This window comes from Gymnoscopelus braueri (assembly GCF_963280865.1).
Source record: "Gymnoscopelus braueri genome assembly, chromosome: 24".
Classification (NCBI taxonomy): Eukaryota; Metazoa; Chordata; class Actinopteri; order Myctophiformes; family Myctophidae; genus Gymnoscopelus; species Gymnoscopelus braueri.
Window position 1 is genome coordinate 409,703 of NC_137626.1, and position 14,998 is coordinate 424,700.

Genomic DNA, 14,998 nt, shown 5'->3' on the forward strand with positions numbered 1-14,998 from the left:
CACCTGTGACTGACACACCTGTGACTGACACACACCTGTGACTGACACACCTGTGACTGACACACGCCTGTGACTGACACACGCCTGTGACTGACACACACCTGTGACTGACACACACCTGCCTGTAAATGGTACCAGGGCTGACATCAAATAATGTGTAATCTGCGTTACAGAACACCAGCTTCACTTGCCCTGTTGCATCATGGGTCTTATCCTGAAGGGACAAAGTGGCATCTTTCCATGAAGGCAGTGTTGCTGCTTGGAGCATCAACACAAACTCAACAAAGTTTTAGAACCCATGTTCAGGTGCCAGTCACACGCCTGTGACTACTGTCACACACCTCTCAGCAGGTGTGTGCTAGCAGGTCGCTCAAAACAAGAGTGATTACAGAAGCATTTTGGGGGATTTTGGCAGATTATTTGGAGGCGCTACCCACACGTTAACCACTTGGGGGGCCGCGGAGCCACCGAGCATGCAGCGTGGCCTCGCATGCACGTATCAGACAGTGAGTAAAAGACAGGCTAACGCTTAATAGCACCAAAGGCACCAAAGGACCCCGTGGCCGCGCCTGGCTGTGGCCACTGAGGAGAACCAGTGTTGGGACAAACAAACAGACACATTCTTAGGGACAGAGCTTTGTAAAGTTATTGGAGGATGTATTTAAAACAAACACCATTGCATCACAAAACAATGAAACAAATATCAACGTATCAAAATAAAAAGTTATTGAATATTAAATCATGTTTTCCTCTTCTCTGTGCAGACCTGATGGAGAGAACCAATCAGAAGACAGAACCCTGAGCTGATGGAGAGAACCAATCAGAAGACAGAACGCTGAGCTGATGGAGAGAACCAATCAGAAGACAGAACGCTGAGCTGATGGAGAGAACCAATCAGAAGACAGAACCCTGAGCTGATGGAGAGAACCAATCAGAAGACAGAACGCTGAGCTGATGGAGAGAACCAATCAGAAGACAGAACGCTGAGCTGATGGAGAGAACCAATCAGAAGACAGAACCCTGAGCTGATGGAGAGAACCAATCAGAAGACAGAACGCTGAGCTGATGGAGAGAACCAATCAGAAGACAGAACCCTGAGCTGATGGAGAGAACCAATCAGGATACAGAACGCTGAGCTGATGGAGAGAACCAATCAGAAGACAGAACGCTGAGCTGATGAAGGACAGCCAATCAGAATGGCCGCTCATCGCATCAACAGATCCAATCAGCAGCAGCCCCTCCCCCGCTGCAGGTCAGAGGGCACGCTCCTCGACCTCAACCCAAAGGTCAAAGGTCAGTCAGAGGTGTAGGTTCATGTAAACATAATAGATGTAGGTTCATGTAAACATAATAGATGTAGGTTCATGTAAACATAATAGATGTAGGTTCATGTAAACATAATAGATGTAGGTTCATGTAAACATAATAGATGTAGGTTCATGTAAACATAATAGATGTAGGTTCATGTAAACATAATAGATGTAGGTTAATGTAAACATAATAGATGTAGGTTAATGTAAACATAATAGATGTAGGTTAATGTAAACATAATAGATGTAGGTTAATGTAAACATAATAGATGTAGGTTCATGTAAACATAATAGATGTAGGTTCATGTAAACATAATAGATGTAGGTTCATGTAAACATAATAGATGTAGGTTCATGTAAACATAATAGATGTAGGTTAATGTAAACATAATAGATGTAGGTTCATGTAAACATAATAGATGTAGGTTCATGTAAACATAATAGATGTAGGTTCATGTAAACATAATAGATGTAGGTTCATGTAAACATAATAGATGTAGGTTAATGTAAACATAATAGATGTAGGTTAAGGTAAACATAATAGATGTAGGTTAATGTAAACATAATAGATGTAGGTTAGAGGTCTTCACGGGTAATATATAAAGACCCGTACCCAAATGGACCCGTGAAATTTTTACCCGGAACCGAATGGACCCGGGCCATTATTATAAATCTGAGTTCCGGATCCGAACAGTACCGAGAGCTTTCGGACCCCGACCTGTATAGAACCGTGACATACCAGAACCGAACCCGTACATAACCGAGTTCCCGAAATACCCGAACGCAAAATTGTTTGCCAACGTCATTACTAGACTACAAGTTGTCCAGCGTTAAAGAAGACCTGTTTCATATTTGCTTACCTAAACGTAGCCTCCGTGGTTGTGATGTATAATCCCAGTCAATGCTCATTGGACAGTTTATAAATACAAAATAAATCCACTTCTAGATGTGTGTAATCCTTCTTCATTGACAACTATAAGCCACGTTAATTTCTGTTGTTTATCCACGTTAATTTCTGTTGTTTAAGATTATAATGGGCTTTGGAGTTTCCATTGTGCTTTCGCAGAGCATACCCAGATTTATTAACCAAAACGTTACGTTAATCAACAATATTTGATATAACTGGCGGATATAAATGAGTCGGTCACATGTCCAAGGATTCGTCAGTGATGTCACATCACTGACGAATCCTTGGTATCTTTAAACCAGCTTTAAACCAACTTCGAACATGGCGTAGCGTCCGTGCTACTTCCGTGTTGCATAGTGACATCACTGTCGAATCCTTGGTATCTTTATCCTAGCCTTTCAACGTGTGTGTTGATCAGCGCCGTTAATACGCGCTGTAGTCGTTCGCGCTCGTGGTAGTGGAACACTAAACAGGATTATTATTTCATGTCAACATTCAAGTACAACTATCAGAAGATATAACTCAGGTAAAGTAATGCGTCACTCTACAAGTTTAACTAAGTTTTCCACCTGTCCAAAGTTGTTTCTGATACAGACAGAGCCTTGGGTCAAGACGATCATCAAAGCTAATGCAGACATAAAGATTTTTCATCCTATCCTTGTTAATATATCGCCATTTAGGTCAAAGATATAACATTATGTAGTGATATGATAATATAAATAGCAGCCAGTCATTGACTGCGTCACTGCCAGTCTGTCTTCTGAGCGACCCCCCCCCCCCCCCCCCCCCCTCCCCCCCTCCCTCCCTCGCCGGGTCCACTCGGGTATTAGTGGAACCGTCCATTTCTCAGTCGGATCCCCGAGACCCAAGACAAACTGTAACGGTTCTGACCCGGACCCGGAGTCATTTCTTGTGAATGGACCCGTGACCGAGCCGGGTACGGGTCGGAACCATGCTTAACCCGAAGACCTCTAATGTAGGTTAACATGATGAAGACCTCTAATGTAGGTTAACATGATGAAGACCTCTAATGTAGGTTAACATGATGAAGACCTGTAATGTAGGTTAACATGATGAAGACCTCTAATGTAGGTTAACATGATGAAGACCTCTAATGTAGGCCTCTAATGTAGGTTAACATGATGAAGACCTGTAATGTAGGTTAACATGATGAAGACCTCTAATGTAGGTTAACATGATGAAGACCTCTAATGTAGGTTAACATGATGAAGACCTCTAATGTAGGTTAACATGATGAAGACCTCTAATGTAGGTTAACATGATGAAGACCTCTAATGTAGGTTAACATGATGAAGACCTGTAATGTAGGTTAACATGATGAAGACCTCTAATGTAGGTTAACATGATGAAGACCTCTAATGTAGGTTAACATGATGAAGACCTCTAATGTAGGTTAACATGATGAAGACCTCTAATGTAGGTTAACATGATGAAGACCTCTAATGTAGGTTAACATGATGAAGACCTGTAATGTAGGTTAACATGATGAAGACCTCTAATGTAGGTTAACATGATGAAGACCTCTAATGTAGGCCTCTAATGTAGGTTAACATGATGAAGACCTGTAATGTAGGTTAACATGATGAAGACCTCTAATGTAGGTTAACATGATGAAGACCTCTAATGTAGGTTAACATGATGAAGACCTCTAATGTAGGTTAACATGATGAAGACCTCTAATGTAGGTTAACATGATGAAGACCTCTAATGTAGGTTAACATGATGAAGACCTGTAATGTAGGTTAACATGATGAAGACCTCTAATGTAGGTTAACATGATGAAGACCTCTAATGTAGGTTAACATGATGAAGACCTCTAATGTAGGTTAACATGATGAAGACCTCTAATGTAGGTTAACATGTGGTTGTGTTCCTTCCAGTTCCAGTTCCTCCTCCCAGAGCCCTGCCGTCAGACACTTCCTCCTCCATGGGACGCAAACAGGAAGTGATCGGAGGCGAACAGGAAGTGGTAGCCATCAGGGACTACCACCCCGGCAGCTTCACCACGCTGCGGTTCAACAGAGGAGAACATCTGTACGTCTTGGACACATCTGGAGCTGACTGGTGGTTCGCTCACAACAACAACGAGATGGGATACATCCCTGCTGCCTACGTCAGCCCACTAGGGGGCGTCAGTGAGTCCTCTAACTGCAGTGACACTGTTACACCACTAGGGGGCGTCACTGAGTCCTCTCACTGCAGTGACACTGTTACATCACTAGGGGGCGTCACTGAGTCCTCTCACTGCAGTGACACTGTTATATCACTAGAGGGCGTCACTGAGTCCTCTCACTGCAGTGACACTGTTACATCACTAGGGGGCGTCACTGAGTCCTCTCACTGCAGTAACACTGTTATATCACTAGGGGGCGTCACTGAGTCCTCTCACTGCAGTGACACTGTTACATCACTAGGGGGCGTCACTGAGTCCTCTCACTGCAGTAACACTGTTACATCACTAGGGGGCTTCAGTGAGTCCTCTCACTGCAGTGACACTGTTACATCACTAGGGGGCGTCACTGAGTCCTCTCACTGCAGTAACACTGTTACATCACTAGGGGGCTTCAGTGAGTCCTCTCACTGCAGTGACACTGTTACATCACTAGGGGGCGTCACTGAGTCCTCTCACTGCAGTAACACTGTTACATCACTAGGGGGCTTCAGTGAGTCCTCTCACTGCAGTGACACTGTTACATCACTAGGGGGCGTCACTGAGTCCTCTCACTGCAGTGACACTGTTACATCACTAGGGGGCGTCACTGAGTCCTCTCACTGCAGTGACACTGTTATATCACTAGGGGGCGTCACTGAGTCCTCTCACTGCAGTGACACTGTTATATCACTAGGGGGCGTCACTGAGTCCTCTCACTGCAGTGACACTGTTACATCACTAGGGGGCGTCACTGAGTCCTCTCACTGCAGTGACACTGTTACATCACTAGGGGGCGTCACTGAGTCCTCTCACTGCAGTGACACTGTTACATCACTAGGGGGCGTCACTGAGTCCTCTCACTGCAGTGACACTGTTACATCACTAGGGGGCGTCACTGAGTCCTCTCACTGCAGTGACACTGTTATATCACTAGGGGGCGTCACTGAGTCCTCTCACTGCAGTAACACTGTTATATCACTAGGGGGCGTCACTGAGTCCTCTCACTGCAGTGACACTGTTACATCACTAGGGGGCTTCAGTGAGTCCTCTCACTGCAGTGACACTGTTATATCACTAGGGGGCTTCAGTGAGTCCTCTCACTGCAGTGACACTGTTATATCACTAGGGGGCTTCAGTGAGTCCTCTCACTGCAGTGACACTGTTACATCACTAGGGGGCGTCACTGAGTCCTCTCACTGCAGTAACACTGTTATATCACTAGGGGGCCTCACTGGCTCCTCCCACCTCAGTGACAGCGGTATGATCTGTGACAGTGTAGAGAGTGACGATTGGCTGCTGGGCGAGTGGGCGGGGCTTTCCTTTAAAGACACGCTGCCTCCGTCACCAAACAGGAACCCCTTTAACGTTAACCCCTTTTTGAATGGAGGCATCTCATTGGACCAGAGCTTTGTGAACCGAGGCATCTCATTGGACCAGAGCTTGGTGAACAGAGGCAGCTCATTGGACCAGAGCATTGTGAACCGAGGCATCTCATTGGATGAGAGGGTCAGGGGAGGGAGGAAATCCACGAATCTGATCACCTTTGACCCCCTGCCCCTCCCCCACTCTGAGGGTAACTGTGACACTAATGCAGGCGTGAGCAGTGGTCCAACAGCGCCCTCCTGTGGCCCCATGCAGAACAACACACTGCCTGACCACAGGTACAGCATTTAAATATCACTATTAATGAATATTAATGAATACATGAACACATTTAAATATCACTATTAATGAATATTAATGAATACATGAACACATTTAAATATCACTATTAATGAATATTAATGAATACATGAACACATTTAAATATCACTATTAATGAATATTAATGAATACACGAACACATTTAAATATCACTATTAATGAATATTAATGAATACACGAACACATTTAAATATCACTATTAATGAATATGAATGAATACACGAACACATTTAAATATCACTATTAATGAATATGAATGAATACACGAACACATTTAAATATCACTATTAATGAATATTAATGAATACACGAACACATTTAAATATCACTATTAATGAATATTAATGAATACACGAACACATTTAAATATCACTATTAATGAATATTAATGAATACACGAACACATTTAAATATCACTATTAATGAATAGTAATGAATACACGAACACATTTAAATATCACTATTAATGAATATTAATGAATACACGAACACATTTAAATATCACTATTAATGAATATTAATGAATACACGAACACATTTAAATATCACTATTAATGAATATTAATGAATACACGAACACATTTAAATATCACTATTAATGAATATTAATGAATACACGAACACATTTAAATATCACTATTAATGAATATTAATGAATACACGAACACATTTAAATATCACTATTAATGAATATTAATGAATACACGAACACATTTAAATATCACTATTAATGAATATTAATGAATACACGAACACATTTAAATATCACTATTAATGAATATTAATGAATACACGAACACATTTAAATATCACTATTAATGAATATTAATGAATACACGAACACATTTAAATATCACTATTAATGAATATTAATGAATACACGAACACATTTAAATATCACTATTAATGAATATTAATGAATACACGAACACATTTAAATATCACTATTAATGAATATTAATGAATACACGAACACATTTAAATATCACTATTAATGAATATTAATGAATACACGAACACATTTAAATATCACTATTAATGAATATTAATGAATACACGAACACATTTAAATATCACTATTAATGAATAGTAATGAATACACGAACACATTTAAATATCACTATTAATGAATATTAATGAATACACGAACACATTTAAATATCACTATTAATGAATATTAATGAATATATGAACACATTTAAATATCACTATTAATGAATATTAATGAATACATGAACACATTTAAATATCACTATTAATGAATAGTAATGAATACACGAACACATTTAAATATCACTATTAATGAATATTAATGAATACACGAACACATTTAAATATCACTATTAATGAATATTAATGAATACACGAACACATTTAAATATCACTATTAATGAATATTAATGAATACACGAACACATTTAAATATCACTATTAATGAATATTAATGAATATATGAACACATTTAAATATCACTATTAATGAATATTAATGAATACATGAACACATTTAAATATCACTATTATGTAACTATATATATATATATATATATATATATATATATATATATAACTATTTATATAACTATATATATATAACTAATTGTCGATGTACGTACTCTACGTCCTCCCGGTGGGGGCTCCTCACTGCCAGGTGAGTCAGTAGGATACAGCAGTGACAACACACAGGAAGGTGTGTGGGGAGGAATTCATTTGCATAACAAAATTGGGGAGAGAAAAAAGGGGATAAAAAGCAAAAAAACAAACAAACTATAATCTATCATCAATATTATAGATTATAGATTCTATAATTGTCTTCGTAGAGTCGAAGGCGTGAGCGAGACTATGTTTTCGCCCCTGTCCGTCCGTCCGTCCGTGTGTCCGTCATTCAGTCTGTGAACAGCTCGTGTCTAATCATTGCATCTGTCTCCGCAGGGACAGCCCCTTCCTGAGGAGCAAACGTTCCTTCAGCCTATCGGAGCTCTCCGTCCTCCAGGCTCAGTCCAATCCGGTGTTGCCCTCCTCCGGGTTTTTCCCGGGCCTCAGCGCTCCGGCTCCGGATCAGTTCGGGTCCAGGGCCCAGTACCGCACGGCCTGGCTGAACCATCGCAAGCTGGCGCGCTCCTGTCACGACCTCTGCTCCCTGGGCCAGAACCCGGGCTGGGGGCAGACCCAGCCCGTCGAGACCCACACCGTCTGCTGCCTGGACGCCAACGGAGGCGTGGTCCAGCTGCCCGACACACACGTCAGTGTGCACGTGCCCGCGGGCCACGTGGCGCCCGGCGACCACCAACACATAGCACTGAAGGTTAGTATTATTACTGTTTATACTGATGATATTATACTGTTTATACCACCAACACATAACTCTGAAGGTTAGTATTATTACTGTTTATACTGATGATATTATACTGTTTATACCACCAACACATAACTCTGAAGGTTAGTATTATTACTGTTTATACTGATGATATTATACTGTTTATACCACCAACACATAACTCTGAAGGTTAGTTTTGTTACTGTTTAGAGTTTAGACTGATGCTAGGTACTTGGTTTACCTGTGATCCTGGTTTACTGATGCTATAGGTACTTGGTTTACCTGTGATCCTAGTTTACTGATGCTATAGGTACTTGGTTTACCTGTGATCCTAGTTTACTGATGCTATAGGTACTTGGTTTACCTGTGATCCTAGTTTACTGATGCTAGGTGCTTGGTTTACCTGTGATCCTGGTTTACTGATGCTATAGGTACTTGGTTTACCTGTGATCCTGGTTTACTGATGCTATAGGTACTTGGTTTACCTGTGATCCTGGTTTACTGATGCTATAGGTACTTGGTTTACCTGTGATCCTAGTTTACTGATGCTATAGGTACTTGGTTTACCTGTGATCCTAGTTTACTGATGCTAGGTGCTTGGTTTACCTGTGATCCTGGTTTACTGATGCTATAGGTGCTTGGTTTACCTGTGATCCTGGTTTACTGGGGTCAGAGTGTCCACCCTGAGACTAGGAGTTCAGGGGTTCGCCGGGTCATACCAAAGACTATAAAAATAGGACCCAGCACTCAGCATGAAGGGTTTGATCGGGGGGGGGGTAAGTCCCTGTGACATACTAGCATCATGTCCAGGGGGTGTATTTGTACTTATGCTCATTATAATATAATATTTTATCTTATCTTCATATAATTGGGGCTGTGGACAATTCAGAAACCTGCCTACCAGTGACATCATCGTTAGGCAGGTTTGGTCATTTCAAACTAGATTATTTTTAAATTAATGCGAGAACAATGTATTTTATTATATCATGCTAACTTTCCATGAATTGTAAGCCTGCAGTTTCTATTAGCTTGGATACTCCATCGATGATGTCACTGGTAGGCAGGTTTCTCCTCACATGTCTCCTCACATGTCCTCTGTGTCCTCTATCTCCTCTGTGTCCTCTATCTCCTCTGTCTCCTCTGTCTCCTCTGTCTCCTCTGTCTCCTCTATCTCCTCTGTCTCCTCTGTCTCCTCTGTCTCCTCTATCTCCTCTGTGTCCTCTATCTCCTCTGTCTCCTCTGTCTCCTCTGTCTCCTCTATCTCCTCTGTCTCCTCTGTCTCCTCTGTCTCCTCTGTCTCCTCTATCTCCTCTGTCTCCTCTGTCTCCTCTGTCTCCTCTGTCTCCTCTGTCTCCTCTGTCTCCTCTATCTCCTCTGTGTCCTCTATCTCCTCTGTCTCCTCTGTCTCCTCTGTCTCCTCTATCTCCTCTGTCTCCTCTGTCTCCTCTGTCTCCTCTGTCTCCTCTATCTCCTCTGTCTCCTTTCAGGCCCTGTTAGAGCCTCCTGTGGAGCTCAACACTGACCTGATCTCCTCTGTCAGTCCCGTTCTGGAGATCAAACTGTCCAACATGGACACCAACACCTTCATCACTCTGGAGATGAAGGTCAACGTCACCCTGAAGAGGGACGGACCAGACGGTGGCTGCAGTGCAGAGGTGAGAGGACAGACAGGTAGAGAGACAGACAGTCCATAGAGGTGAGAGGACAGACAGGTAGAGAGACAGACAGTCTATAGAGGTGAGAGGACAGACAGGTAGAGAGACAGACAGTCTATAGAGGTGAGAGGACAGACAGGTAGAGAGACAGACAGTCTATAGAGGTGAGAGGACAGACAGGTAGAGAGACAGACAGTCTATAGAGGACAGAGACAGACAGTCTGTATAGTGTGTATGTGCAATAAGCCATAGAAACATAATAGACTGTACACTAATTATTATTAAAAACTAATATAGTTTCGTGGCTGGAGGTCAAAGGGTTCATGAGCTAGCCTATGCCTGTTCAATATGGGTCGTATGCACTACGTGCTTGGCCCCCTAATAATAGTTATAATTATTATCATTCTCTAGGTCATACATGGGCAACTGGCGGCCCGGGGGCCACATGCAGCCCCCACCTTCACTTAATGCAGCCCCCACCTTCACTTAATGTGTCCCACAGGTTAATATCAGAATAGTGATTATATTATTGATTTCAGCTGTTATGATTCATAACATGCAAACATGACCCACTTTAATGACTTCAGTCTATATTAGTAGCTTAATGACTATTATTAACATTCTATTGTCTTTTTTATGTCCAATGTATTTGTATTTAAGTTCATAAAATGTACATAAGTATAACTAAATGCATTTGAAATTAAATACAAATGTAACTTTTCAGGATTCCAATGAAAAAATAGCAACAAATAATTCAGGATTCCAATAAAAAAATAGCAAAAAAAGATCTACAAGCTTGAGCTTGTAGATCGGCTATTTTTGCTATTTTTAGGAGTGAGTGTGGAAATATAGTGGCCCTCTCCACCATCAAAGTTCCCCCCCTGCTCTAGGTGCTGTGTGTGCGCAGTAACAGCAGAGAGGGTCCGTACGCGCCCATCCCCAACGCTTACGTGTACAAAGACACGGTCCAGGCCCGTCTGGACCGGCCGGAGCCCTGCACGTACGTGGCGGTGGTGGTCCGGGCGGTCCGGGCCCAGCGGCATGCCTCGGTGTGGGACCACATCCAGAAGACGGTCACCCTGGGTCTCTACGGCCCCAAGCACATACACCCCTCCTTCAAAGCTGTGGCGGCCATGTTTGCACACGACTGCTCCCCCAAAACCCTGCTGGTCAACGAGGTATGTCATAATTATCACCATTATTATCACCTTTGTGACATTCTAGGATGTCGGGCAATAGTACTTGTGAGCTTATAGTTGTCTCCATCAGGCCGAAAGGCATGGCGAGAGTATGTTTTGCACCCTGTCTGTCCGTCCGTGTGTCCGTGTGTCCATCTGTCTGTGAACAGCTAATCTGTGCACATACACTCCCTGGATGCCAATTCAGAACCTCTGGCCCGTTTTTTTTTACATGGGCCTGTTATAGCGCCACCAGGAGGCCGATTTGTACCACGTCATGCAAATCGGTACACAGTACCTCTATAGTCATGTGATCAACACGGATATGTCCAATCTTCCATATTCCATCCTCATTGGCTAAGGTTGGCTTCCAAAGTTTGCAGGATTGGTCCGTTTTGAACAAAATGCCTCAAATCATGAATGCAGTGTCCGATTGCTGTGAAAGGCCTAAGAAGAAATGCCACCCTTTTCACATTGGCCTATTATAGCGCCACCAGGAGGCCACAATAACCTACCTGACATGGCGGAGACCTGTGCTCCTAGTCTAGTTTATTATGATTATGATTCTGATTCTGATTCTGATTCTGATTCTGATTCTGATTCTGATTATGATTCAGTGATTTTGTGTGATTTTGAGGTGGGAGGAGCAGGACAGGCTGGCTCCGCCCCTCCGGTGGTCCTACACCTGTGGGGGAAGCACCAGTTTGTGCTGAGATCCCCCCAAGACCTGCAGGTGGGCTTGTACTCCAACATGTCCCAGTATGAGGTGCAGGTCGGCGACGGGGGTCCCAGTCACGGGGGTCCCAGTCTCGGGGGTCCCAGCCACGGGGGTCCTGGTGACGGGAGTTCCAGGGTGATCAGGGGATTCCAGCTGAAACTGGGGAAGGTGAGTCATCTCTCTGTTAAATTTTATTCATATTTCATAAAGTTTTGCATTCTTCGCAAAGAAGATATTCACACTTCCACTTGGTTCAGATGCAGGTGGACAGTGACATGTGTCACTGACACATGAAACATTATAACATTATAACATTATAACATTATAACATTATAACATTATAACATTATACCATTAAACATAAAACAACACATGAAACATTATACCATTAAACATAAAACAACACATGAAACATTATAACATTAAACATAAAACAACACATGAAACATTATACCATTAAACATAAAACAACACATGAAACATTATAACATTAAACATAAAACAACACACGAAACATTATAACATTAAACATAAAACAGCACATGAAACATTATAACATTAAACATAAAACAGCACATGAAACATTATAACATTAAACATAAAACAACACATGAAACATTATAACATTAAACATAAAACAACACATGAAACATTATAACATTAAACATAAAACAACACATGAAACATTATAACATTAAACATAAAACAACACATGAAACATTATAACATTAAACATAAAACAACACATGAAACATTATAACATTAAACATAAAACAACACATGAAACATTATAACATTAAACATAAAACAACACATGAAACATTATAACATTAAACATAAAACAACACATGAAACATTATAACATTAAACATAAAACAACACATGAAACATTATAACATTAAACATAAAACAACACATGAAACATTATAACATTAAACATAAAACAACACATGAAACATTATAACATTAAACATAAAACAACACATGAAACATTATAACATTAAACATAAAACAACACATGAAACATTATAACATTAAACATAAAACAACACATGAAACATTATAACATTAAACATAAAACAACACATGGCGAGAGACATAGGCGGCGGGTAATGAAGGCTAGGGTAGGCTAAGCCTTCCCAAATGTTATGCTGGGAAATTCTGGGAATTGTGCAAATTATATATAATATATTTGTGCAGCATTATTTAGTATTTTTCTTATAATAAATCAGTGAAATCAGGCAAAAATATGAATTAAAAAACCTAACCCTAACCTAACCCTAACCCTAACCCTATAACCGAAATAAAGTAACCAAAAACCCAAAAGAAACTAACATAATCCGCCCAGAAAATCCAGCCTTCCCAATTGTCAAGCTCACCCGCCGCCTATGGCGAGAGAGTATGTTTTGCACCCTGTCCGTCCGTCCGTCCGTGTGTCCGCGTGTCTGTCTGTGAACAGCTAATCTCCGGCACCGTTGGCCTGCTCGCAGTGAAACTGTGCACACACACTCCCTGGATGCCAGTTATAGCGCCACCAGGAGGCCGCTTTTTGCAAAACACATTTTTTGACAGTACTCCTACATATGTTGTCCAAACATCACGCAAATCGGTACACAGCATCTCTATAGTCATTACACGAAACAGGTCTTTCAGATTTTTCATATTTCATCCAGATTGGCTAAAATTGACATCTAAAGTTTGCGGGAGTGGCCCGTTTTGATCAAAATGCTGCAATTCATGAACGCAGTGTCCGATCGCTGTGAAACTTTGCATGCACATTTGCACTACGTTGAGGAAAAATGCCACCCTTTTAACATTGCCCTATTGTAGCGCCACCAGGAGGCCGATTTTTGCAAAACTTATAGCAAATTGGTACACATGAACTCTTTTGGTCATGTGATCAAGACAGATCCGTCCGATTTTTCATTTTCCATCTGATTGGTGAATTCCGAACATTTCTGGCCCACAATAACCTACCTGACCTGGCGGAGATCTGTGCTCCGAGGAGCACTTTTTCTAGTTGTTCATGATTTTTTCATAACGTGTTGGTGTTTGTGTTTCCAGGTGATTTGTCATGTGTTCTGCATCGTGTGCCAGTCAGACATCTTGTCAGACTTCACTCTCAGAGTTATAATTATAATGTCTTTATGTTTCCAGGTCATTCGTCATGTGTTCTGCATCGTGTGCCAGTCAGACATCTTGTCAGACTTCACTCTCAGAGTTATAATTATAATGTCTTTATGTTTCCAGGTCATTCGTCATGTGTTCTGCATCGTGTGCCAGTCAGACATCTTGTCAGACTTCACTCTCAGAGTTATAATTATAATGTCTTTATGTTTCCAGGTCATTCGTCATGTGTTCTGCATCGTGTGCCAGTCAGACATCTTGTCAGACTTCACTCTCAGAGTTATAATTATAATGTCTTTATGTTTCCAGGTCATTCGTCATGTGTTCTGCATCGTGTGCCAGTCAGACATCTTGTCAGACTTCACTCTCAGAGTTCAGGTGAAAGACGCTCTCGGCTGCATCCTGGCTCAGTTCTGTGTCCAGACGCCCCCGCCGCCCCCCAGTGGCCAGATGAGGAGCTGCAGCCACCAGAGGAGGTTCCTGAGGAAGACCGAGATGAAGAACAAGATCATGTTGTCCCCTGTGGCCGCCAGCTGCAAGTACCCCCGTTACCAGGTAACCTAATCTCTCAAGAACAGATTCTGCTCTGCGTTTGAATCTGTCGGGGGGGTTCGTCATATCGCGTACGCACTGGCCTACAAGTGGGCGTGCCTTCAGATCAGGAAGCGGGCCGCGCTTTACCCAATCAAATGTAGTGGGCGGGATTTACGTGTCCGCCGATCCTTCCCCACTAGAAACAAACCAAAACTCACGTCGACTTCCTCCCAGAGCCTAGTGAGATAGTCAAAAAGCCAGGATGCAAAATTATAATAAATACATTATAATATTGTTAAATTATTACATAACGTTGAATAATGAATGAAATACATTATAATATCGTTATATTATTATAATAAATATATAATAGTAT

The 14,998-nt window shown here is 41.7% G+C and overlaps 1 protein-coding gene across 1 annotated transcript in view; it reads left to right on the forward strand.

The window, feature by feature from the left end:
* Positions 1–1,196: 1,196 nt before the first annotated feature.
* LOC308080211 (SH3 domain-binding protein 4-A-like) overlaps positions 1,197–14,998 on the forward strand; it is a gene marked incomplete at both ends in the record, with an annotated part of 21,459 nt that continues 7,657 nt past the window's right edge. Inside the window, 9 exons of the mRNA XM_080421987.1 lie at positions 1,197–1,293; positions 4,119–5,963; positions 7,983–8,398; positions 9,898–10,065; positions 10,956–11,243; positions 11,881–12,129; positions 14,026–14,088; positions 14,212–14,274; positions 14,398–14,643. Coding sequence (XP_080278113.1) covers positions 1,197–1,293; positions 4,119–5,963; positions 7,983–8,398; positions 9,898–10,065; positions 10,956–11,243; positions 11,881–12,129; positions 14,026–14,088; positions 14,212–14,274; positions 14,398–14,643 — 3,435 coding nt within the window. The remainder of the gene's footprint in view (positions 1,294–4,118; positions 5,964–7,982; positions 8,399–9,897; positions 10,066–10,955; positions 11,244–11,880; positions 12,130–14,025; positions 14,089–14,211; positions 14,275–14,397; positions 14,644–14,998) is intronic.